Raw genomic sequence first — 24907 nt, 5'->3', positions numbered from 1 at the left:
AAGGCAAGGCCAAGGTAAATACTGACTCAGACAAATACAAGCAGGTACAAGAAGTACAAATACATATGTGGGGGAGGAGGGAGCAGGGGCCTGCCAGCCAAAGCTAGTCATCTGAGGAGAGAGGGTTGCGGACAGGTGGGGCTGGGAGCTGAGTCAGAGAAGGTTGCTGGGCCTCCCGTTAGAGCCTGGGAGCCTTGACTTGCCGTAGCCTGCGGCCTTGCCTCTTCCTGGACAGTGGCCGAGGGTGCCCTCTGAAACGTTAAGGAGAAATGAATGGGCCCAGATGGTGGGGTGACTTGGGGAGGACGCGAGATTTGGAGTCCAAGGGGAGGCAGTTTTAGGCTCTAACTCATCCTATACACGCTGCGGCTGTGGGGGAAGGGAGAGAAAGGCCAAGGGCACGACTCCTGGCTCCTGAGAGTCCCCAGTGCCCCATTAGGTTGGCAGCTGCAGTGATGGCGCTAACCCCCCCTTGTGCACACCCCTCAAGCCTCAGCATTCCCTTCCCTGGGCCTCTGAAGGGTGGAAAGATGTGAGAAGAGCAGGGAAGAGGAGAGGAAATTGGGAGAGGGGGAGAGAGAGGGTGGTGGGGAGCCCAGAGAAGGGAGCTGGGGGTGGAGCATGGAGAGGTACCTGCCAAGGAGAGAGAGGCTTTGGCCAGGCTCATCTGGGTCCAGCATGGATTCCCTCATGCATGAGCTGTGTGAATTTGGGCAAGTTCCCTAACTTCTCTGATCTCTTGTTGCCTCAACAATGAAATGGGGACAAGACTTCCTCCCTGGCAGACTTTTTGTGAGTAGTGTGCTCTTAGGGAAAGCCCAGGGCGCAGGGTAAGTGTCCCAGTTGCTAATGATTGTTATGGTTATTATCACATCAAAGCCAAGAGCCAGTCTCAGTCCAAAGATGGAGAATGCAAGAACAGGTGACCAAGAGCACTGGGACCTGTCCTAGCCCTCGTGGGACCAAATTCTATACTTGTTTCCATGTGGACACAAGGTGTCCACAGGCTTCTCCTGGAGGCTTTTCAGCACCCACCTACTTTTAGTTCAAGACCATTATTGCTGACAGGGGACCTTTGTTTCCTCTGTAGCCCCTTCTGAAATCCTATGCCTTTGCAACCCAAGAAGCTGGGTTAGGCTGGGGGCCTCCTGTGCTGCCAGCTGGCCTGGGCAGCGGGGACCTGCGTCTCTGCTCAGAAACGGGGGTGGTGGGATGGGATTAGCAGGCACGAGCCAAGCCTGTGTCCTCGGTGGCAGGCCAGGCAGCTGGTTCACCGCTTACATAAACGGGGCCAGGAAGCTGAACTTGTTTTTGCTGGCAAGAGCTGCGGCAAGCTGCAAGAGAGTTGAGAAATATGTGTCTCCGTGTGCGTGTTTTTCTCTGGTTATTGACATTTGCAAGTTTACTTGAAGAGGGGGAAAAAGTAGAAAAACAACAAAGCTGTTTGGATTCCTGGCACCCAAACTTAGGTCCAACTGGGGAGGAACCCCACTTTCCCAGAGCTGTGCTGCAGGGTCCCCAGACCAAAGGGTGTCTGGGCCATGATGGGGGTCCCAGTGTCCCTGGGAGGGGGATTCCTAGGCCACCGGGGCAGGGAGATATGGGCTTGCTTGTTGGGAGTTACTAGGACCTAAAGTCTCTTTCCCTTGAGGAATGGGAGGCAAGGGAGGTTGTGGGAATTTTCCCTCCCCTAGAGCTCTCCAGGGAGAAAGAAGCATTTTTCTGAGGGCACTGGGATGATCTGGTCATCATCCTTCTCCCAAAGCCATCAACTATTAAAATAATAAATCCATAGATTAATTATGTGTTTTCAAGCTGAGTATTGTTTGCTTCCTGCCCTCTGAGAGCTAATGATTGGGCGCCATGGGATGCTAGACCACAGGAGTGGGGGCCTGTGGGGGACCTACAGGTCACAGTCTGAATCCTCATTTCACAGAGAAGGCCAGTGGGCTCTGCCAGGGGCGGTGACGTGCCCATGGCTGCCTGTGAGTCATCACAAGACTAGGAATAGAACTCAGGTCACCTGACAGCACAGAGCTGTTTCCTCTACACCAAGGGGCCTCCTGCTTGTGGAGATGTACTTTATTTTATTTATTTATTTATTTATTTTCAAGAAGGAGTCTCGCCCAGGCTGGAGTGCAGTGGTGCGATCTCAGCTCACTGCAGCCTTCGACTCACTGCAGCCTCTGCCTCCCGGGTTCAAGCGATTCTCATGCCTCAGCCTCCTGAGTAGCTGGGATTACAGGCACACGCCACCAAGCCTGGCTAATTTTTGTATTTTTAGTAGAGACAGGGTTTCACCATGTTGGCCAGGCTGGTCTCGAACTCCTGACCTCAAGTGATCCACCCGTCTCGGCCTCCCAAAGTGCTGAGATTGCAGGCGTGAGCCACTGCACCCTACTGAGATGTACTTTATATTAAAGAACAAATCAAGGCAGACTGTAAGTTTGTGTCAGCCCAACCCCACACAATTAATAGTCAGTGATTAAACTGACCAGACCAGACCAGACACCAACACTGACTGTTGAGGAGGAGCTTGGGGGTTTGTTTTCTGGAAGCAATACTGCCTCCTTTTGTGATCTTAGTCCCAGGTGAGGTGCTTCCTTGTCCTCTCCGCAGAATCCCATTCCTTCTTAGCCTGGGCTGAAGCTGCTCCCTCCCTGTATGTGACCCTGGCCTTGGTGCAGTCCTTGGGTGCTCTTCCTCCCTCCTGCCTCTGCGCTGCTTCATGATGCACAGGAGCCAAGGAGGGGAAGGGGACAGTCGGTTTTTTTCTCAGGGAGATTGGAAGAGAACAGAAACAAGAAGCAATGGAATGCTCCTGTCCTGGAGGTTGGTGGGGCAGCGGGGAGAGGTGGGGAAGCCATTGAGCCTGCACATACTTTTGACAGGCTTGGCTCATGCCTGCCAGTCCCATCCCACCGCCTGGGTTTCTGAGCAGGGACATGGGTCCCCACTGCCCAGGCCAGCTGGCAGCACAGGATGGCCTCCAACCTAACCCAGGCTCTTGGGTTGCAAAGGCATAGCATTTCAGAAGGGGCCACAGAGGAACCAAAAGTCCCCCTGCCTGTGGAGTCAGGCCTGATCTCCTTGAGGGTGCTCACACCCTCCATGTTCCCCTGTAGGTCTTCCTTCCCTCCTTACTGCATTTCAGATACTCCAGACACCAGCCCTCCCCAGAACTCTCACTGTTTTTTGTTTTTTTGAGACACAGTCTTGCTTTGGGTCCCAGGCTGGAGTGCAGTGGCACAATCACAGCTCACTTCAGCCTTGACCTCCTGGGCTCAAGTGATCCTTCTGCCACAGCCTCCCAGATAGCTGGGACCGCAGACATGTGTCACCATGCCCAGCTAATTTTAGAGTTTTTTGGTAGAGATGGAGTTTTGCCATGTTGCCCAGGCTGGTCTCAGCCTCCTGGGCGCAAATGATCCTCCCATCTCAGCCTCCCAATGTGCTGGGATGACAGGCGTAAGCCACGATGCCTGGTGACTCTCAATTCTTTTTTTTTTTTAATTATTATTATTATTATTTTGGAGATAGAGTTTCACTTTTGTGGCCCAGCCTGGAGTGCAATGGTGCAATCTCAGCTCACTGCAATCTCTGCCTCCTGGGTTCAAGTGATTCTCCTGCCTCAGCCTCCTGAGTAGCTGGGATTACAGGTGTGTGCCACCACGCCCGGCTAATTTTGTATTTTTAGTATGGGGTTTCTCCTTGTTGGTCAGGCTGCTCTCAAACTCCCGACCTCAGGTGATCTGCCCGTCTCGGCCTCCCACAGTGCTGGGATTACAGGCGTGAGCCACGGCGCCTGGTGACTCAGTTCTTAATGCCTTGCATATACTGTTCTCTCTTTATGGAAAGTAACTCCCTGTGGCTCCACTTATCAAACCCCCACTCATTTATCAAGGCCCCAATAAAATCTCTCTTCCCCCTTTAGAATAATTGATCCCTCTTCTCAGTTCCCTCAGTATGTTGGAGACATTTATATCAGGTTGGCCTGTATTACAGATAGTTTTAAGTTCTAGGGCTTTGTGGGGTTTAAAGAAGATTACGATATGGAAATGATAGGAAGGAGTGCCAGTGCATTGTAGATGCTCAGTAACTTCAATATGGAGTTTTTTTTCCTGGATTAGGAACTTCTGAACTTGCACATCATGGGTGCACAAAAATTATTGAATTCTTGAAGAAGGGACAGGCATAGGCTTGCAATCCTGGCTCTAAATGCTGAGCACTTGCTCACGGACAAATGCTCCGTTGATTGTGTGCTCTTTGCTAAATTTCAGTGTGTGCACCAGCCACGCCTTCGCCCCCGCGTGCCCCGTCTCCTAGGGCCTACTATGCAAGGCCTGTGTCAGGCCGGGGTGGGAGCATGAGAATGACTGGGCATATCTCCCAGGACCAGGAAGGACTGCTCTCAGGAGCCCCCTCCTCACCTGGTTCCTCATCGTGTCTCTTCCTTTTGGCCCTCCTCTTTGGTAGGGCCTACTTAGGGAGGGCCCCAGCAGATTCCCAGGGAACAGAAAAACAGACAGATGGGAGGAATCAAGGCTGAGCCCAGGGATGGTGTCTTGTGTCCACCAGGGAATCAGGCCTACAGGGGAAAGCTGGGCTATGGGTGCAGAATTCAGTGACAGTGACAGTGAGAGAACTCAGCAGTGCAAGGGCAAAGTGGCACTGTCTGGCCTGAAGGTGCTCGGAAGCTGCTTGTATTGAAAAATCCACCCTCACCCCCCGACATCCCTCAGTGCCCACTGCGCTCTGCCGTGCCCTCTCCCTCCTTCCTAGAAATCCTAACTCACACAGACCCAGGCTATGTAGCTTGCTTAATTAAATATATATATATATATATATATATATTCATTATAAGAGCAATATAGGCAACTTATAGAAAATTCAAAAACTACAGAAAGATGCAGGGAAGAGAAAGAAATCACCTCTAGCACCATCATTTGGAGAGGAGGGCAGAGGTAGGGAGAGGACACTTCTATGAATGTTACTTGTTCTGAGAGTCACCCATGAGGCTTCCCCACTGCCACCCGGCTGTCAGGGGTACTGAGTCAGAGATTTGGGTCAGGAGGCAGAGGGCTGAGTGGGTGGGAGGGAAGGGGCGGTGCTGCCCACTCTGACTTTAGCAAGTATATTTTCTTATGGTCTTTATGAGTATTTATTTGATCATTCTGCATACAGTGCTTTTAAAAGCGTAGTTAACACAGTGTTGTTCGCAGGTTCTAGAGGAAATATATTTTGAAGCAGGGCTGTGACAGGCAATACTTGCCAATGGGTGGTTTATAATTAATCATTCCCTGTTTTAAAAAATAGTGACTCAGTTTTTAAGATTCAGAAAGCCATTACTCAAGTTCCTTGGCAGAGGAAGTGGCCATTATGTTGCTCCCTGCAGCTCTGCTTTTGTGGAAGAGGGAAAAAAAAGTATTTTTATTTGGTGTTTCTCTGAGCTGCTCTGATACTTTGGCCATTGTTAGTGAGTGCAGGAGCAGAACAGCCCCTGCTATTGTTCAGGCTGGCCGCTAAACATGGCAAGAGCTTCCCGCTGAACTGGGGTAGGGGAAATGACCAGAAAGACATTTACTGGATTTGGCAAAGGCAGAAGCAGAAAAGAGAGCTTCCTCTGGCTCCAGGAGTCTATTTCTTGCCTCAGCGGGCTCCTCTGCCCCCCAGCCTGGGGCCTGCCCATCACACAACACGAGAGGGCACCACTTAGACCCCTTCACCTGCAAACCGTGCGCCTGGGAGTTTTTGGTGCCGAGACCCTGTCCCTGTGGGCACCCCTAACATGCCCTATATTCAACAAACATGCATGAAGCACCTACTAAGTTCTCTGATGAGTGATGACCAGGAGCTTCCAGTGTTGTCACCATGGTCGGGGAAGGGACCTTTATATAGTTGAGGACTGTGCCATGTGAAAAGTGCCAGTGATTGGATGAGCTGCAGTGGTCCTTGACCCTAGCCTACCTTAGACCTTCATGCATCCTGCACTTGTGTCTGTTGCATGCCATGTGAATTCTGATTTCTGCTAATCAGCTAATCAGCTGAGGAAGGGATATTGCAAGCATTGCACTGGGAGCAGTTCTCTTTGGGCACTGTTTCCATCTTTGCTCCTACAAGTTTGTCATTTGTGCAGGAACTTGAAATCCGTGTTAGGTTTTATCTTGACAGCTGCTTTATCCAGTGGAAAATGGAAAAGTGGAAATATTGATGCACCGATTAGAAGTGTCGTTGCATCTTCCATACGTAACCGCATTCAGGCACTGATGGACTTCAAGATGTAGACTGGATGTGGTAAACTGCTGCCTCCATCAGGTGCTCATTGGAGTTCAATGCACTGGACCGTGTGTGCAGTTGTGATGTAGCAGGACAAGCCACAGACAAAACCCCTTAGACACCGAGTTAAAGAAGGAAGGGCTTCATTCGGCCGGGAGCTTCGGCAAGACTCATGTCTCCAACAACCGAGCTCCCCGAGTGAGCAATTCCTGTCCCTTTTAAGGGCTCACAACTCCAAAGGGGTCCGCATGAGAGGGTTGTGATTGATTGAGCAAGCAGGGGGTACGTGACTGGGGGCTGCATGCACCGGTAATTAGAATGGAATAGAACAGGACAGGGATTTTCACAGTGCTTTTCTATACAATGTCTGTAATCTATAGATAACATAACCAATTAGGTCAGGGGTCGATCTTTAACTACCAGGCGCAGGGTGTGGCGCCGGGCTGTCTGCTTGTGGATTTCATTTCTGCCTTTTAGTTTTTACTACTTCTTTCTTTGGAGGCAGAAATTGGGCATAAGACAATATGAGGGGTGGTCTCCTCCCTTAGTGAAGGAAAAGGACACGGGTCACACACGCCAATACCAGCAGTTTCACTCTTAGGGAAGTTCTTGGGCAAGTGCACTGAGTCATGAGAAAGTTGATAGCCACCCTCTTTGATATGGCAAAACAATGGGAATGACCGCAAACCTCCCTCAGTGAGAGAATGATAGGGTCACACAACGAAATATTACATAGCAGTGAGACTGAATGAACTATGTGTCAGTGAATCAGAGAAACATATAAATGAGGCCGGGCCAGGTGGTCATCCCTCTAATCCGAACATTTTGGAGGCCCAGGTAGGAGGATTGCTTGAGGCCAAGAGTTTGAGACCAGCCTGGGCAATATAGTGAAACCTCATCTCTCAAAAAAAAAAAAAAAAAATAGCCAGGCATGGTAGCATGTACCTGTAGTCTCAGCTACTTGGGAAGCTGAGGTGGGAGGATCAGTTGAGCCCAGGAATTAGAAGTTGCAGTGAGCCATGATTGTGCCACTGTACTTCAGCCTGAGTGACAGAGTGAGACCCTGTCTGAAGAAAAAGAAAAAAAAAAAAGCAGCCGGGCACAGAGCCTCATGCCTGTAATCTCAGCACTTTGGGAGGCTAAGGCAGGAGGATGGCTTGAGGCCAGGAGTTGAAGACCAGCCTGGGCAATATATTGAGAACTTGTCTCTAGAGTAAGAATTAAAAAATTAGCCGGGCATGGTGGTGTGCACCTCCCAGTTACTCAGGAGGCTAAGGTGGGAGGATCGCTTGAGCCCAGGAGTTTGAGGTTGCAAAAAGCTATGATTGTGCCACTGCACTCCAGCCTGGGCAGCAGACTGAGACCCTGTATCAGACACACACACACACACACACACACACACACACACACACAAAGGAAGTTCGAGAAAAGCACAGCTGGGCGTGGTGGCTCACGCCTGTAATCCCAGCACTTTGGGAGGCCAAGGCGGGTGGATCACCTGAGGTCAGGAGTTCAAGACCAGCCTGACTAATATGGTGAAACCCCATCTCTACTAAAAATACAAAAAAAGGAAAAAATTAGCCGGGCATGGTGGTGTGTGCCTGTAGTCCCAACTACTCGGGAGGCTGAGACAGGAGAATTGCTTGAACCCGGGAGGTTGAGGATGCAGTGAGCCAAGATCGCGCCATTGCACTCCAGCCTGGGTGATAGAGCGAGATTCTGTCTCAAAAAAAAAAAAAAGAAAGAAAAGAGAAAAGCATATCACAGCAGAAGACTATATTCAAACCATTTATATGAAGCTCAAAAATGAAGCAAAGTTAAGAAAAATGTAGGGATGCATGGGTAGTGAAAGTTAGGTTGGTGGGCTTTCCTGGGTATTTTATGCTTCATAAATTAACTTTTATGTATGTAGCTTTTACATACATTATATATATGAATTTGCATGTATTCAATATTATGTAATACATTAAAAACAATGTTCGCAATGCTAAAAATATATTGTTGAAGATTCTGTGTGAAAGCTATACTGTAGTTGTGGCTTTTTATAACCCTTTCAAGCCCTCTGGGCAGTAGCAGTCTACCCCTTATTGCCCTCAGTGAACTTCACCTTCTAGGGACTCAGAATTTTTTTTTTTTTTTGAGACGGACTTTCGCTCTTTTTGCCCAGGCTGGAGTGCAGTGGCGTGATCTCGGCTCACTGCAAGCTCTGCCTCCCTGGTTCAAGCAATTCTCCTGCCTCAGCCTCCCAAGTAGCTGGGATTATAGGAGCCTGCCGCCACGCCCAGCAAATTTTTTGTATTTTTAGTAGAGACAGGGTTTCACCATGTTGGCCAGGATGGTCTCGATCTCTTGACTTGTGATCCGTCTCGCCTCGGCCTCCCAAAGTGCTGGGATTACAGGTGTGAGGCCCAGCTGGGACTCAGATTTTGCTGAGGACCAGGAGAGTACTGTGTGCTGTGTCCTGGCCTTGCAGCAGTGAATGTGTCTCCCGTTTCTCAAGGGCAGGTCTCTGGGATGCCTGATTGTGTCTTCCTTGCCAGTGCCTGGCTGCTGCAGCCTCCTCAAATGTTTATCAAACACAGGACTTGCCCACCATGGGAGAAAGTAAGGCCATAGGTGTCTCAGGAAGCTGCCCAAACTCGCCTGGCTGCACGGTGACAATTCAACCAGCTTTCTTACCCAAGGTCTGTTGGTGACCAGAGAAAACCTTAGATGACCGGCTGCCATGATGGCCTTATATCTGTCCCTTTTCTGCCAGCCTCGAGGTAGAGGGTGCCAGGGAGGAGGACTCTGGCTCCAGGTGTTAAAGTGAGAGGGAAGTGTGAAGGGTATCTGTATAGCTAGACAGGGCCCAATGCCAGGCAGAGCTGTCTCCGCCCCTTTGATGTCTATGTCTCTGTCCCTGGACTGTGGCCAGTAGCCAGTGTGGACTCCAACCTCACCAGCTTTAGGGGTGTTGTCTGCCTGGGAGTCACTGATCGTTACTCCCTCCTCTGACAGCCACCTTGGATGGGGTGAAAGGAAGGACAGCCTGCCAAGTATGAGATAAAAACGCCTCATAAACAAGAAGGGATTTGCAGGCCAGGCAGAGAGCCTTGTGCTGCTTCTGAGTCCCAGGAGCATGGGCGAGGAGGTGAGGTCAGGCACTCAGCAGCTGCTGGTCCTCTCTGAAATCTTTGGCCAGATTTATTGCTACTGCTTGCTAATAAATGGTTATGCATTTGGTTCGAAGGACCAAGTGTGCTTACATGAAAACTGGCTGTGTTCCCTGGCCTCTGTTTCCTTAGCTGGTTGGACTAATTTGATTGATTGGTTAATAAATGAGTCCAAGGTGGTTGGGCTAATTTTTATCTTAGATTCTATGACTCTATAACTGCTACTCAAGAAAAGTGTACTTGTTCCTTTAATCTTTAATCTTATTTTTCTTGAGTAGTAGAATACACCCAATTTTTTTCAAGGGGTAGAGAATGCATTTTTTTTTAACCTTCCTGTTTGGTCCCTAGAGTAAACACAGCATTGCTGTAGTAGACATAGGGTACTGGAGGGAGCATGGAACAGGGAACCAGAAGCCCTGGTTCCTACCCCAGCTGTGCAGCTGGGCCAGTCTCCTGATTCCTCTGTGCCTCAGTTACCAACTATATAACGGGCATTCTGCCATGAATACCCTGCGATTTGGAAACCTCCTCTGTACGTGTGCACTTGGGTGCCTGGCATTCATTCCTAACGGCATCCATTCATTCACACATTCATCCAGTACTCAGCAGACTCCTGCCATGGGCCAGGCAACGTCCCGGGCACTGGAATATAACGGAGAACAAAGCAGGGTGCCTACTCCTGTGGTGCTTGGAGTCTTGAGGGGAAGAGAGACACGGAATTTGTAATTACATGGCAGCGTGTGGGTGACGTATTGCAGAATGAGGGCCTAGTGGAGCTGGGGGACCGGAAACGATGTTTAGGCCGAGACCTGGAATAGGAGGAGTTGTCGTGGGGATGATGTAGGAAGAATGAGTGTGAGGAGGAGAGTGAGGGGAGCTGAGGGGAGGGCTCCACACCTTCTAAGGAGTGGGGAGAGATGAGGCCTCCAAGGACAGAAGGGCCCTGCAGGCCACGCTGAGGAGCTCGGACTTCATCCTGTGGATGGTGGCAGGCCCTTGAAGGGTTTTCTAATCCAGGGAGTGGAGCGGCTGGATCGTGGCTTCAGAAGGCTCTCCCAGGCAGCTGGATGGTGAAGACCAGGTTGGGGAGGTCACCAGAAGAATGCTGCCCTAATCCAGGCAGAGGTGACGGTAGCCTGGGCCACTTCATGATTATCACTGAGGCCTCTCGTGGCTTCCTCAGACCAGAATGAAGCCCCCTTCTTCAGTGGCTATGGGCTCACCAAGTGTCTTCTCCCTCCTCCAGAGGTGGCGAGAGGTGTGCTGACCAGTCTGCCAGGAGACAGCGTGACTCTGACCTGCCCAGGGGTAGAGCCGGAAGACAATGCCACTGTTCACTGGGTGCTCAGGAAGCCGGCTGCAGGCTCCCACCCCAGCAGATGGGCTGGCATGGGAAGGAGGCTGCTGCTGAGGTCGGTGCAGCTCCACGACTCTGGAAACTATTCATGCTACCGGGCCGGCCACCCAGCTGGGACTGTGCACTTGCTGGTGGATGGTGAGTTGTGCCTCAGAGCTCCCGGAGATAGTTCCCGTAAGAAATGAGGCTCTGTGCATTCCAGACAGTCCCTGTCTGAGCCTTCAAACTCCCGCCATTTCCTTGGCGCAAGAATTTTGGGGAGGGCTCACCAATGTCTGCCATCCAGATGCTGGCAAAGACTGCTGCTGGGTGGGAGTGGGAGCGTCTGACTGGTGGGGAACATTGGCTTTGGGAGTTAGGACTTCTGGTGAACTGGTGAATAGCCTGGGGCCCGGAATCAGGCAGCCTGGGTTTGAATCCTGCTCCTTCACATACAGCTTAACTTCTCCACCCTTCAGTTTCATCTTTGGCAAAATAAGGTTAATTTTATTACCTTACCTTAGAGTTGTTGCAAAGGGGGTGTATGTGAATTTGCGTATGTGTGTGTGTGTATGTGTGTATATCACACACATATGCTGCTAAAAAGTCTGCATAGCCCATCCTAAGCTCTCAAATTAGCTATTCTTATTTTTTTAGAATTAGCAAGTTCTTAGCTCCCTCATACCTAGATAAAGACTTCCTGGAACCAGTGCCCTGTGTGCCGAGCCCTATGCCAAGGCACTTTCTTCCTTGTATCTCTTGTAATCCTTCAGCAGCCTTGTCAGGGAAAGCAGGCTTATCATCATTTCCATCATCATTACATTATCATCAGTTTATTTTATACATGAGGAAACTGAAGAGCAGCTAGGACTTGCCCAAGGCCGCACAGCCAGGTCTGTGTGACTCCAAAGCCCTTTTTTTCGATCATCCTCTCTCCCCTTCAGACAAGTTGGCCCTGAGGTTCTTCCCTTCCCCTGTCCCGGATCCGTGTCTCAGACTGAAAGGAGGACTTTGGTGTCCTTTAATTTCCCAGCTGCGATTCCATTCATGTGTGGCTGAGTGTGGCCAGGGTCCTGACTGGCTCCAGGGCTGGGGCCGAGGGGCCTAGCCACGTGCTTCCCTCAAGGGAGGCTGCCCTGTCTGCGAGGTCAGTGTGCCCCAGGATCCCCGCCCGCCTGCTGACACCTGCAATGCTTTCCTTTCAGTTCCCCCCGAGGAGCCCCAGCTCTCCTGCTTCCGGAAGAGCCCCCTCAGCAACGTTGTTTGTGAGTGGGGTCCTCGGAGCACCCCATCCCTGACGACCAAGGCTGTGCTCTTGGTGAGGAAGTTGTAAGTATCTTGGGCTGAGCTATGTGCATGTTGGCTCCCTCCTTCCCGAGGCCCCCCAGAGAGGGGCTGGTTCAGGTGATTTCAAAACATTATCATTAGGAATTAATTCCTTCAGGCTGAGGAAGAGGAGATGAGAGGGAACTGAGATTTACATTTGACTGCCCCCCCTGAGCTAGGCACTGTGCTTGTGCTTGGAACCTTGTCCTATTCACTTGACCTTGGTTATCACAACAGCTATGGGAAGTGGGCGTTATTTTTCTCACTTAACCGATGGAGAGACTGAGGCCCAGAGACTGATTAACAGGTTTGGTTCACTTAGCTAGTAAGTGGCTCTGCTGGGAATTCAATCCCAGTCTGTCTGATTTCATTCAAAGTCCGAAGATTATGGGCGTTGCTCTGAAAAACATGCAAATGCCCCTGGGAGGGGGTGTAGCACAGCCAGACCATTATCAGTGTCTGGGCCCTTGTGGGCGTATCAGGCTATTTCCATGATAAAGGCACGAGAGAGAAAGCGGTGATGGGCGGGGGAGAGGGAGCTTGGGGCCGTGGAGGGAGAAGTCACGCCTGCCTGGGGGCTCTGCATCATCACCGGAAGACGGCTTAATGTGGGAAGACCTGGGATGGGTTCAGGCATGGATGTAGAGGAGGTGGAAGATGCTGAAAACAAATCTGCCTCTGCAGTTTTGCTGGTCTCCATCCCAGAGCCACAGTCTCCCTAGTCCAGAGGTTTACAATTGAGTTTGAGCTGTCAGTCATCAGAATACAGGGCAAGGAGGACGCATTCCAAGACCCCTAGTGGATGCCTGAAATCGCAAATGGTGCTGAACCCTATATATAGTATGTTTTTCTATAGATATGTACTTATGATAGTTTAATTTATAAATTAGGTGCAGTAAGAGGTTAGCAATAACTAAAAATAGCATAGAACAGTGATAACAATATACTGTAATAACAGTTATGTGAATGTGGTCTCTCTGTTTCTCAAAATGTCTTATTACTGTACTCACCCTTCTTGTGATGATATGAGGTTGTGAAATGCCTGCATGATGGGATGAAGTGAGGTGAATGATGTAGCCATTGTGACTCAGTGTTAGGCTACTAGGACTTTCTGACCATGTGTTAGAAGGAGGATCAGCTGTTTTGGGTGACTCTGGGTCACCGAGCCATGATGATGGCGGTGGATGTCAGGACGAGTGATGGGTAGCATGCACAGCGCGGGAATGCTGAACAAAGTGATGATTCACGTCCTGGGCGGGACGGCGTGAAATCTCGTCACACTTCTCAGAACAGTGGGCAGTTTAAAATTTCTGAAGTGATTATTTCTGGAATTTTCCATTTAATATTTTTGGACCGCAGTTGACCACAGGTAGCCGAAATCTTGGAAAGCAAAACCTCAGATAAGGCAGGACTACTGTATCAGAAAGCCAGAGCAGTGACTTCAACAGGGTGGTTCAGCTCCCACTTGGGTCTGTTTCCATAGAGTTACTGGGCCGCCTGGCAGTCATATTTTTGTTCTGTCCTCTATGATGAAAAGTGCAGATTACCATCTGTGAATGATGCAGCTGCCATTAGCACTGTCAGCTCATGCCCCAAGCCTGGATAGCTTCACAGCCCAGCGAAGGATACACCTTGTTGGTACCTCAAAGGCTTGTACCATAGATAGGATTAGGCAGGATAGAGACAGTGGCTGGCAGCTTCCCAGGCCAGCCTGTGGAAAGCTCTGTCATTTCTGACACTTCAACTGAAATACTTTTGTTTTTTTGTTTTTTTGAGATGGAGTTTCGCTCTGTCGCCCAGGCTGGAGTGCAGTGGTGGGATCTCGGCTCACTGCAATCTCCGCCTCCCGGGCTCAAGCGATTCTCCTGCCTCAGCCTCCTGAGTAGCTGGGATTACAGGCGCACGCCACCACGCCTGGCTAATCTTTGTATTTTTAGTAGAGATGAGGTTTCACCATGTTAGTGGGGCTGGTCTCGAACTTCTGACCTAGGGTGATCCGCCTGTCTCGGCCTCCCAAAGTGCTGGGATTACAGGCGTGAGCCACCGCGCCCGGCTTGACTGGAATACTTTCCATGTTGACAGCGGGAGTGGGAGAGAGTACAGTGCTTGTCCTCCTGAGCAGCCTCGTGCCTTTGCTTCCATCTGCTTTGAAGAGTCAGCATGGCCACTGGGCGCCTTTGAAGTGAGGAAAGAGCAGGGGAAGTGGCTTCGAGAGCCTCAGGGGCCCCAGCCCCCACTGAGGCCCCACCCAGACCTCAGGCCACTGCAGGGCCTGGAAGAGACAGGCCCCTGGAAAGGGATTACTGGGAGCTCTGCTTTTTCTCTTGTGTGTCTGCTTTCATACCCTTGCCCAACTGCAGCACTGCTCCCTCCTTCTTCCACAGGCATGGGTGAGCTCAGCCTCTGCCTTGGACCAGGTGCGGTGCTGGGGCAGTGGGAGGAAGCGGGCCAAAAAGACTGAGCCCCGGCCCTCTGACCCCACCTGGGCACACACGTAAAGCAGTCGGTGACCCTGCCTTCGTGGCTGGGTGGAAGCCTGGGTGGTGTTGGGGGAAGGAGGAAAGGGGCTTTAACTCAGCCTGGAAAGGTTGGGTTTGTCCCATGTGCTGGATTCAGCAGGAGCCCAGGGTTCGAACCCAAGTCAGAGGTGGCAGACTCGTCACCCCAGCCGGAGGGTGAGTGGTTGACGTGGCCTCACATGCCCACATGTGTCATAAGAGGGTGAAGCCTCAGGTTTCCAGGCCAGGTGGGATGGTGGCTGACTCACCTCGAATGTCTTCAGTCACCCAGAATTCTTTTCTGGACTCACCTGCCAGAACCCCTCTAGCACTTTTTGTGTCTCTGGAGTGGCATTTCTGCTGGGTGTCTAGTCATCTGAGGACAGATCTTTTTTGTTAGTGCCTTGAAGGCAGGGTGGGGCCTCTCTTGATTCATTTCTATATCCCCTACAGTGCCAAGAGCACAGGCCCAGCGGGAGACCAGAGCTGGCCAGCCGACCAATGCCTGAGTGACTAGCTGAGCCCTCCAGCCTAGCTCCCCTCACCCCTCGTGCCAGGCGCTAGGCTACATGTTTATATATATTTGTAAATCCAGCTAGTTTCCTCATCTCTAGATTTTACATTTATTGCTCAATTTTTTTTTTTTTTTTTTTTGAGATGGAGTCTCTGTCGCCCAGGCTGGAGTGCAGTCTCTGTCACTGCAACATCTGCCTCCTGGGTTCAAGTGATTCTTCTGCTTCAGCCTCCTGAGTAACTGGGACTACAGGCATGTGCCACCACGCCAGGCTAATTTTTTTTTTTTTTTTTTTTTTTTGTATTTTTAGTAGAGACCATATTGGCTAGGCTGGTCTCGAACTCCTGACCTCATGATCTGCCTGCGTTGCCCTCCCAAAGTGCTAGAATTACAGGTGTGAGCCACCGCGCCCGGCCTTATTTCTCAGTCTTAACAGAACCAGCCAGGTGTGATGGTTCATGCCTGTAATCCCAGCACTTTGGGAGGCTGAGGCGGGCAGATCACCTGAGGTCAGCAGTTCGAGACCAGCCTGGGCAACATGGTGAAACCCCATCTCTATTAAAAATACAAAAATTTGCTGGGCACGCTCGGGAGGCTGAGGCAGGAGAATCTCTTGAACCTGGGAGGGAGGCGGAGGTTGCAGTGAGCCGAGATTGCGCCACTGCACTCCAGCCTGGGCGACACAGTGAGACTCTATCACAAAAACAAAACAAAACAAAAACTTAACCCCTACTAGGTAAGTAGTATTAATATTCCTATTTTCAAATGAGAAAAGGAGACTTAGAGGCACAGGGCTCATAAGTCTGGAGCTGGGATTCAAACCCCGGGATTCCACTTCCCCCTTCTCTCCCGTCTTGAGTCTGTGCGAAACTGACAGGCGAGCCCTGCCCTTGTTTTGTGTCTAACAGTCAGAACAGTCCAGCCGAAGACTTCCAGGAGCCGTGCCAGTATTCCCAGGAGTCCCAGAAGTTCTCCTGCCAGTTGGCAGTCCCGGAGGGAGACAGCTCTTTCTACATAGTGTCCATGTGCGTCGCCAGTAGTGTCGGGAGCAAGTTCAGCAAAACTCAAACCTTTCAGGGTTGTGGAATCTGTACGTACGCTCTTCCCCCTCTCCAGCAGTTTCCTTCTCTTTTGATTTAATACTCCTTATCGACTTCTCAGAGTGGCAGGGAAGGGGTGGTTGAGGGGTTTGGTGAGTTGGTGCCTTTTGGGCGTTGCTTGCCGGGAGGTGTGGCAATGATAAAGCAGGCCCTTGTGGAGCTGTGCATGGGGACTGAACGGGGCTGGGTGGGGCCCTGCCTGCTGGGATCTCAGCCTACATGGGCTTCTCTACACTATATTTGGTGCTGCAAAGGAGTCATGCTCCCTTTTCCCACAGTGCAGCCTGATCCGCCTGCCAACATCACAGTCACTGCCGTGGCCAGAAACCCCCGCTGGCTCAGTGTCACCTGGCAAGACCCCCACTCCTGGAACTCATCTTTCTACAGACTACGGTTTGAGCTCAGATATCGGGCTGAACGGTCAAAGACATTCACAACTTGGATGGTAAATTTATGTTTTACTTCTGGTCAGAGAGGCGCCCCTAGATGCTTAGGCGTAGTAGAAAGGGTACTAGAGGCCAGGCGTGGTGGCTCACGCCTGTAATCCCAGCCCTTTGGGAGGCCAAGGGGGGCGGATCACTTGAGGTCAGGAGTTCGAGACCATCCTGGCCAACATGGTGAAATACCAGCTCTACTAAAATTACAAAAAATGAGCTGGGTGTGGTGGCACACGCCTGTATCCCAGCTATTTGGGGGCTGAGACAGGAGAATCCCTTGAACCCGGGAGGTGGACGTTGCGGTGAGCAGAGATCACACCACTGCACTCCAGCCTGGGTGACAGAGTTAGACTCCATGTCAAAAAAAAAAAAAAAAAAAAAAAATAGAAAGGGTACTAAAAAGAAAACCATAGGCTCTAGTTCCTGCTTCACAATTGGCTACCTTCGCTGCTTTGGATAAATGTTTTAAGCTTTCTGAGCCTTGGTGGTATATCATTTATTAAATGAAAAGGATAATGCCAGGCCAGTCTCCTCTTCCCAGGCTTGTCTGTGAGGAGAGCAATGTGGGAAGAGATTTGGGCTGTAGACATGTCAAGGGTTGTGGCTTGCAGGATTCTATAGTGCATGGGTGGGGCAGGGACTTTCTGCTTCAGCTTCCGTGGGCCCTGAGGGCAACCCCCTCTCTAGCAGAGCCTCTGGGGTTGTGGGAGCCTCTAGAGGCCTCCGCCAGCTGAAGCACAGGGCTGGCCAAGGCACCAACCCACTGGGGTGCTACCTGCCCAGCACCATCCTGGATCCCTCCCCAGAGTCACCGTGCCCCCGCCCTCAGGTCAAGGACCTCCAGCATCACTGTGTCATCCACGACGCCTGGAGCGGCCTGAGGCACGTGGTGCAGCTTCGTGCCCAGGAGGAGTTCGGGCAAGGCGAGTGGAGCGAGTGGAGCCCGGAGGCCATGGGCACGCCTTGGACAGGTACTGCGGTGGGCACTGAGAAAGGAAGGGATGTTTCAACTGTCATTGCATCAGGTATCCATTGCTATGTGACAAGTTGCCTCAAAACTAGTGGCTTAGGCCAGGTGTGGTGGCTCACACCTGTAATCCCAGCACTTTGGGAGGCTGAGGCGGGTGGATTGCCTGAGGTCAGCCTGGCCAACATGGTGAAACCCTGTCTCTACGAAAAATACAAAAAATTAGCTGGACGTGGTGGCAGGTGCCTGTAATTCCAGCTACTCAGGAGGCTGAGGCAGGAGAATCTCTTGAACCCAGGAGGCGGAGGTTGCAGTGAGTCGAAATCGCGCCACTGCACTCCAGCCTGGGTGACAAGAACGAAACTCCGTCTCAAAACAAACAACTAGTGGCTTAAAAACGACAATCATTTATCGGCTTGAAATTTCAAAAATACAGTCAGTTAGGCAGCTCTTCTGCTGGTCTTGCCTGAATCAGGAATGCAGCTGCCATCAGATTGGGATGGTCTGAGGTGGCCTCGGTCACATGTCTGACGATGGTGCTGGCTGGTGGCCGAGGCCCTGGGTTCTCCCTGTGGCTTCTCATCCTCAGCTGCCAGCCCAGACTCAGGGCAGGCGGGTGGGAATCCCACCACAGCTGGAGGGATGCACTGCAGAGAAGTTAGCCGTATTTAATCTAGGGCTTTTTGTTTTTTTCAAATGTTAAAGGTAGTAATAATTGCCATTGGGGATTGTTGAAATTAGAGCATGAAAAATTCCAGAAAGATATGAAGAATAATTATCACCAGTATTTTTACTCCCTAGAGAAAACCAGTGAGAACATGTTAGTATGCTGCTTTCCTTTTTCTAGGTACATGTATGTGTGTGTGTATTTATATATATAAATGTAATATTCCCCATGTTGTCAATTACTTTTGGAAACTTATTATTTAGTAACTGCCTGATTAATATATATATTTTAAAACTCCATGGAAATTTGTTGTTGTTGTTGTTGTTGTTTTGTTTGTTTGTTTGGAGACAGAGTCTCGCTCTGTCACCCAGGCTGGAGTGCAGTGGCATGATCTTGGCTCACTGCAAGCTCTGCCTTCCAGGTTCATGCCATTCTCCTGCCTCAGCCTGCCGAGGAGCCAGGACTACAGGCACCTGCCACCACACCCAGCTAATTTTTTCTATTTTTTAGTAGAGACGGGGTTTCACCGTGTTAGCCAGGATGGTCTCAATCTCCTGACCTTGTGATCCGCCCGCCTCAGCCTCCCAAAGTGCTGGGATTATAGGCATGAGCCACTGTGCCCGGTCGGAAATTTTTTTTAACTTAAATTTTTTTTTTTTTTTTGAAGACAGGGTTTCTCCTCGTTGCCCAGGATGGAGTACAGCAGTGCAATCACAGCTCACGGCAACTTCTGTCTCCTGGGTTCAAGCAATCCTCCCGCCTCAGCCTCCTAAGTAGCTGGGACCACAGGCGTGTGCCACAATGCTAATTTTTTTTAAATGTTTTGTAGAGACAGGGTTTCACCATGCTGCCCAGGCTGGTCTCGAACTCCTGGCCTCAAGTGATCCACCAGCCTCAGACTCCCAGAGTGCTGGGATTACTGGTGTGAGCCACTGCACCTGACTAAACTTTAAATTTTTTTTTTTTTTAGACGGAGTCTCGCTCTGTCGCCCAGGCTGGAGTGCAGTGGCACGATATTGGCTCACTGCAAGCTCTGCCTCTTGGGTTCACGCCATTCTCCTGCCTCAGCGTCCTGAGTAGCTGGGACTACAGGTGCACACCACCACGCCAGGCTAATTTTTTTTTTTTTTTTTTAGTAGAGACGGGGTTTCACTGTGTTGGCCAGGCTGGTCTTGAACTCCTGACCTCGTGATCCACCCACCTCGCCCTCCCAAAATGCTGGGATTACAGGTGTGAGCCACCGTGCCTGGCCTAAACTTTTAAAATTTTAATCAAATTAATACATGCACATGGCAAAGAAGTAATAAACAGCTTATAACACTGAGCAGTGGTCCCTTGTCCCATGCCTTCCATTTCTAGTCCTGCTTTCTAAGGAAGCTGCTTGACTCTTTCTGTTTCTAGTTCCTCTGTTGGTGCCCTCCTTAACTCTAAACAACAAGCTTATATGGCTTTTTTTTTTCCTGATAAAACCACTTGAGACATTATCTATCAACACCCTGCTATGAAAGGTTAGGATTTAGCAGACCTAGAATGCAAGAATCTCCCCGACCACAACCCAGAGAGTGGTCAGCCAGCCTCTGCTTAAATGCTTCCAGAGACAGAGAGCTTACTACCCCTTGCAGCAATCTCTTTTATTGTTCCCAGCGTTTTTGTTGTAGAATGGCTTCATGGCTCACTTTGGGGTCAAATGTTTCTAGCCCTGTGGCGTAGTTGAACCAAATTAATCATTCTTAAATACTTGGCAGTTAGGAAAAAAAAAGAATAAGATACCCATTTATTTGAGTAAGTATGGATAAAAAAGAAAAGGTAGAATTGACATCAGTCCCATCCCTACCCCTGCCACTTTCTCCCAGCCCTGGCCCCAGGGAGAGAAGGCTTTTATCTATGGGCTGCACATTCTTCCCCCAGATTGGGTGGTGTGGGGCGATGGCTCTTCCTCCTGAATGGCTTTGTACTGTGGGGTCCTTGTCCCTTGTCTTTCCTGTCCTGGGGAGAGCCAGAGGAGTATGCTGGGGCTTAGGGTGTAATCCTAGTTGGATGCAATAATATGAAGTGCCGGCTTCCATCTTTGTTGGCACTTTCCTCGTTCATCAAGGACAGGAGGCAGCTTTCTATTGGGCCCTCTCCTCAAAAGCTTTTTTCCTGCTCAGACCTGGACAAGGAGTGGGGCCTAACTACTATATCTTACTTAGGGAGACCATTTTAATAAATCAGTGCATCCTTCAGGGTAGATCGTATTGACCTGTCCATGGTTTTCTTTGATTTATGTATACTTTGAGCCAAACACACTCATTTATCTGAATGCTGAGCATCAGTATGGCTTTGGGGGCCTTTTTAAGGGGGGAAAAATCAGCTCTAACATCGTGCAGAGGAATAGGAATTCCAAATATAGGCTGACCCCTATTTTACCGTTTATTCCAACCACTTAGTTCAGATAGTCGCAAGCAGCTTAAAGCTTGTGACAAGCAGCTTAAAAGCAATCTTGTTTTTTTATAAAGTTTCTTCTAAAAATTTTCAAATTGTAAAATGTACATAAGATTTACCATTTATATTATTATTATTATTTTTTGAGACGGAGTCTCGCTCTGTCGCCCAGGCTAGAGTGCAGTGGCGTGATCTCAGCTCAATGCAACCTCTGCCTCCCGGGTTCAAGCAATTCTATCTCAGCCTCCCGAGTAGCTGGGACTACAGGCACCTGGCCACCATGCCTGGCTAATTTTTGTATTTTTAGTGGAGATGGGGTTTCACCATATTGGTCAGGCTGGTCTTGAACCCCTGACCTCAGGTGATTCACCCACCTCAGCCTCCCAAAGTGCTGGGATTACAGGCGTGAGCCACCGCGCCCTGCCCATTTATATTATTTTTAAGTGCACAGCTCTGTGGCATTAAGTATTGTTGTGCAACCATCACCACTTTACTTCTCCAGGACTTTTTTCATCTTGTAAAACTGAAACTCAGAATCTGTTAAACAGTAACTTTCCTTTCACCCACTCCTTCCCCCAGCTCGTGGCAACCACCAGTCTACTTGCTTTTTCTGTGAGTTTGACTACTCTAGTACTTCATTTGCTTGCTTGCTTGCTTGCATGCCTGCCTACCTGCCTGCCTTCCTTCCTTTGTCTCTTTCTCTCTCTCTCTTTTTCTCTTTTTTTTTTTTTTTTTTGAGACGGAGTCTCACTCTGTCACCCACCCAGGCTGGAGTGCACTGTCGTGACCTTGGCTCACTGCAACCTCTGCCTCCCGGGTTCAAGCAATTCTCCAGCCTCAGCCTCCTGAGTAGCTGGCATTACAGGCGCCTGCCACCATGCCTGGCTAATTTTTGTATTTTTTGTAGAGACAAGGTTTCACCATGTTGCCCAGGCTGCACTCTAGGTACTTCAAATAAGTGGAATCAGAGAGTATTTGTCCTTTGGTGACTGACTTATTTCACTTAGCATAATGTCCTCAAGGTTTATTCATGTGGTATAACATGTGTCAGACTTTCCTCCCTTTTTAAGGCTGAATAATATTCCATTGTGTAGAGTTACCACATTGTGTTGATTCATTCATTTGTCAGGGGACACTGGGTTTGCTTCCCCATTTTGGTTGTGCATAATGCTGCTATGAACACGGGTGTAAAATATCTGTTTAGATTCCTGCTTTCAGTTCTTTTGTGTATATACTCAGAATTATAATTGTGGCATTATATGGTAATTCTATTTTTAAATTTTCATGGAAATGCCATGCCGTTTTCCACAGTGGCTGCACCATTTTACACTTATACCAGAGTGTATAAGGGTTCCAGTTTCTCCACATCCTTGCCAACACTTGTTATTTTTCATTTTGCTGCAATAGTCCTCCTTATGGATGTGAAGTGTTATCTCACTGTGGTTTTGATTTGCATTTCCCTAATGATTAATGTCTTTTTTTTTTTTTTTTTTGAGACAGAGTCTCACCCTGTCACCCAGTCTGGAGTGCAGTGGGGCGATCTTAGCTCACTGCAAACTCCACCTCCTGGGGTTCAAGTGATTCTCGTGCCTCAGCCTCCCGAGTAGTTGAGATTGGCATGCACCACCACACCCAGCTAATTTTTGTATTTTTAGCAGAGATGGGGTTTTGCCATGTTGGCGAGGCTGCTCTTGAACTCCTGACCTCAAGTGATCTGCCCATCTATGCCTCCCAAAGTACTGGGATTACAGGCGTGAGCCACCACACCCAGGCTGAGGATCTTTTCATGTGCTTCTTGGCCATTCATATATCTTTGGAGAAATATCTATTCAAATAGAAAGTTCTTTCTTATGTGAACCTAACTCTGGCCTCACTGGCCCTTGCTCTGTTCTCAGGGATAACCAATGACAAATTTCCTAGTCTACTCTCTCTGAATTCTTTTGGAGTTCCCAGACCTGCATCTGCTTGGGCTCCTCTTCTCAGGCTGTTACATGATATGGTCTGTGAATTCTTCACCTTTCTGGCCCCCTTCCCCTGAATCTGGTCTCATTTTTGGATGTCCCTCTTTAAGTTGCTGACACTCTCCTTCTATTGGAAGATGGTGTGGTGGGGGCTGTCTGGCCAGCACTGGGTACGGTCTCCACTTTCCAGCCTCAGGTGGATATGCTTCTTTGGCATAGACACAGCTTCTGTGGGAGCTCAGATAGAACAGTCGGTTTCTTCTCATATAAGGAGCGGAAGACTTTGAGCCCTCCACCCTATGCATGTGTGGTTTGAGGCAGGGGAAGTCTTCAAAACCCAGTGGTGAATATATCCAAGAAAGAAACCTGCTGCTCCCCTCTCTGCTAAGGGAAGAGCAAGAGGAACTTGGATGATTTTGACGCAAGAGGGGGATTCAGGTTGGAAATTGTCGGGCAGTTCTGAAAAATAAGGGGAAGGTTAGAGCACTAGGTGAGGTGTGTGTTATGGACCACGGTTATTTGGCTGTTAGGGACACATCAGTGTACTAAACACTGTATCACCGTGTGGGGTGAGCTTACCCACCCCAAGGACCTTCAGCTCTTAAGGCCCAGACAGACAGGATGCACCTGCCTCCCAGCCTAGGTGTGGGAGTGGTGGCCTTTGGGAGACACGGAGGTCCTGGGAAGCACCTGGGAGTCAGGTTGTATGACATTGGTAAAGTTAGTTCAGCTCTCAGAGCCTCAGTCTTGTCATCTGTAAAGTAGGGATGATAGCACCAATCTTGTTCCCTTCAGAGAGTTTTTGTGAGTCTGATGAAAAAATATTCTTTAGAAATGCTAAAGCATACTGCATTTGTAAGGGGATCAGCAATTACAGGACAGTGCTGGTTCTTGGGAGGAGAGTGGGACCAGGGGCATCCCAGAATCACTATCCTGGATGCCATCGTGAACTCACTGCATTGGAATCTGGAGGAGGAAGTAGAGTGGGTGGTTTGAGAAAGCTTTCCTGGTGGTTTTAGTATGTGCTTGAGGGGGCTGGAGGAGGGTGCGTGCCCCACTGTAGTATGTCTAATATGTAATAGATGGTGTTCACATCACGATAAGGCCGTAAGCAGACTGTTCTGTTGGGGCAGTTTAGAGATGGCAGGAAAAGCTTCATGGAGGAGGTGACAATTGAATTATGTCTTGAAGGATGTGTAGGAGGGTCCCAGACAGAAAATGGGGATTGTAGGCAGAGTACAAAGGCACGGAGCTGTGAGCAAGGGGAGGGTGGCAGAGAGCTGCTTGGTGAGGCCAACACGTGTGTGGGTGGGTGGTCTGAGTGGGACAGGTGGAGGCCGGCCTTGGTGGGCCCCTGTAGGAGTGGAAGTGGAATGCCATAGAGGGGGGCTCTGGAGCCTGGACTTCAGCAGGTGCTGCCCCCTTGAGGCTGGGGCCTGGCCCCCGCACAGACTGTAGCCCAGGATAGCCTTTTGTATGAAGTTGGGGGTCCCAGGGTCACTCTGTCTTAGTCCTGCTTTGGCCAGCAAGGCCAGGTCACGTCTGTCAGCACCTGCAGCAGCGGCTCATGGAAATTGTGCAGGGCAGGAAAAACAGGCTGGTACCTGTGGACAGGGCGCATGGTCGGCAGCTTTCTCTCAAGCGGGAGTTCTGAATTTATCCTCTCCTGATGGGAGTTCTCCCTGTCACATCAACATTGAGTCTGGGGGAATCACAAAATCATTTTCTTCTTTTTTTTTTTTTTTTTTCAGAGATGGTATCTCATTCTGTTGCCCAAGCCGGAATGCAGTGGCATAATCATAGCTCACTCCAGCCTTGAACTCCTGCCTCAGCCTCTGAGTAGCTAGGACTATAGGCATGCATCATGATGCCAGGCTAATTTTTTAAAAAATATTTTACAGAGATGAGGTCACCCTATGTTGCACAGGCCTTGAGTGATCCTCCTGCCTCAGCCTCCCAAAGCTCTGGGATTTATAGCCATGAGCCACTGTGCCAGGCTGGAGCCCCTTTTCAAAGAGGGCGTGGGGCAAAATGCCTGGGAAAAGCCCATTAGGTATAAGGGGGTTTCCTTGCTTCTCACAAATAATCCCTTTAACTCCCTCTCCTATTCCCCAAGAATGGGAATCACACCTGTTGGAGGAGGTGATACCAAAGGTTTGCATTTGCACATGAGGGGGTGCCCTGAAGCCAGGACTGGGCGGTCAGTGCCTCCAGCTACATATTATCTTCTCAAACTCTTTGGCCAT

General features: G+C 49.8%; 1 protein-coding gene across 5 annotated transcripts in view; it reads left to right on the top strand.

Annotated features, from left to right (window-relative positions):
• Positions 1–24907, top strand: part of IL6R (interleukin 6 receptor) — a 75765-nt gene that overhangs the window by 13140 nt on the left and 37718 nt on the right. For 4 of the 5 annotated variants that reach the window (XM_063694672.1, XM_055360574.2, XM_004026818.5 and 1 more), the window contains exons 2-6: positions 10678–10926; positions 11973–12096; positions 16014–16195; positions 16484–16650; positions 17472–17613. In XM_063694672.1, the coding sequence (XP_063550742.1) occupies positions 10678–10926; positions 11973–12096; positions 16014–16195; positions 16484–16650; positions 17472–17613 (864 nt within the window). Of the gene's footprint in view, positions 1–10677; positions 10927–11972; positions 12097–16013; positions 16196–16483; positions 16651–17471; positions 17614–18943; positions 19601–24907 lie in introns of those variants that run through there. The other variant, XM_019023160.4, reaches the window with a different exon arrangement.

The sequence above is a fragment of the Gorilla gorilla genome, chromosome 1 (assembly GCF_029281585.2).
Source record: "Gorilla gorilla gorilla isolate KB3781 chromosome 1, NHGRI_mGorGor1-v2.1_pri, whole genome shotgun sequence".
NCBI lineage: Eukaryota > Metazoa > Chordata > Mammalia > Primates > Hominidae > Gorilla > Gorilla gorilla.
Note: the sequence above shows the minus strand (reverse complement) of the source record. Positions and strands in the feature narration are given on the sequence as shown.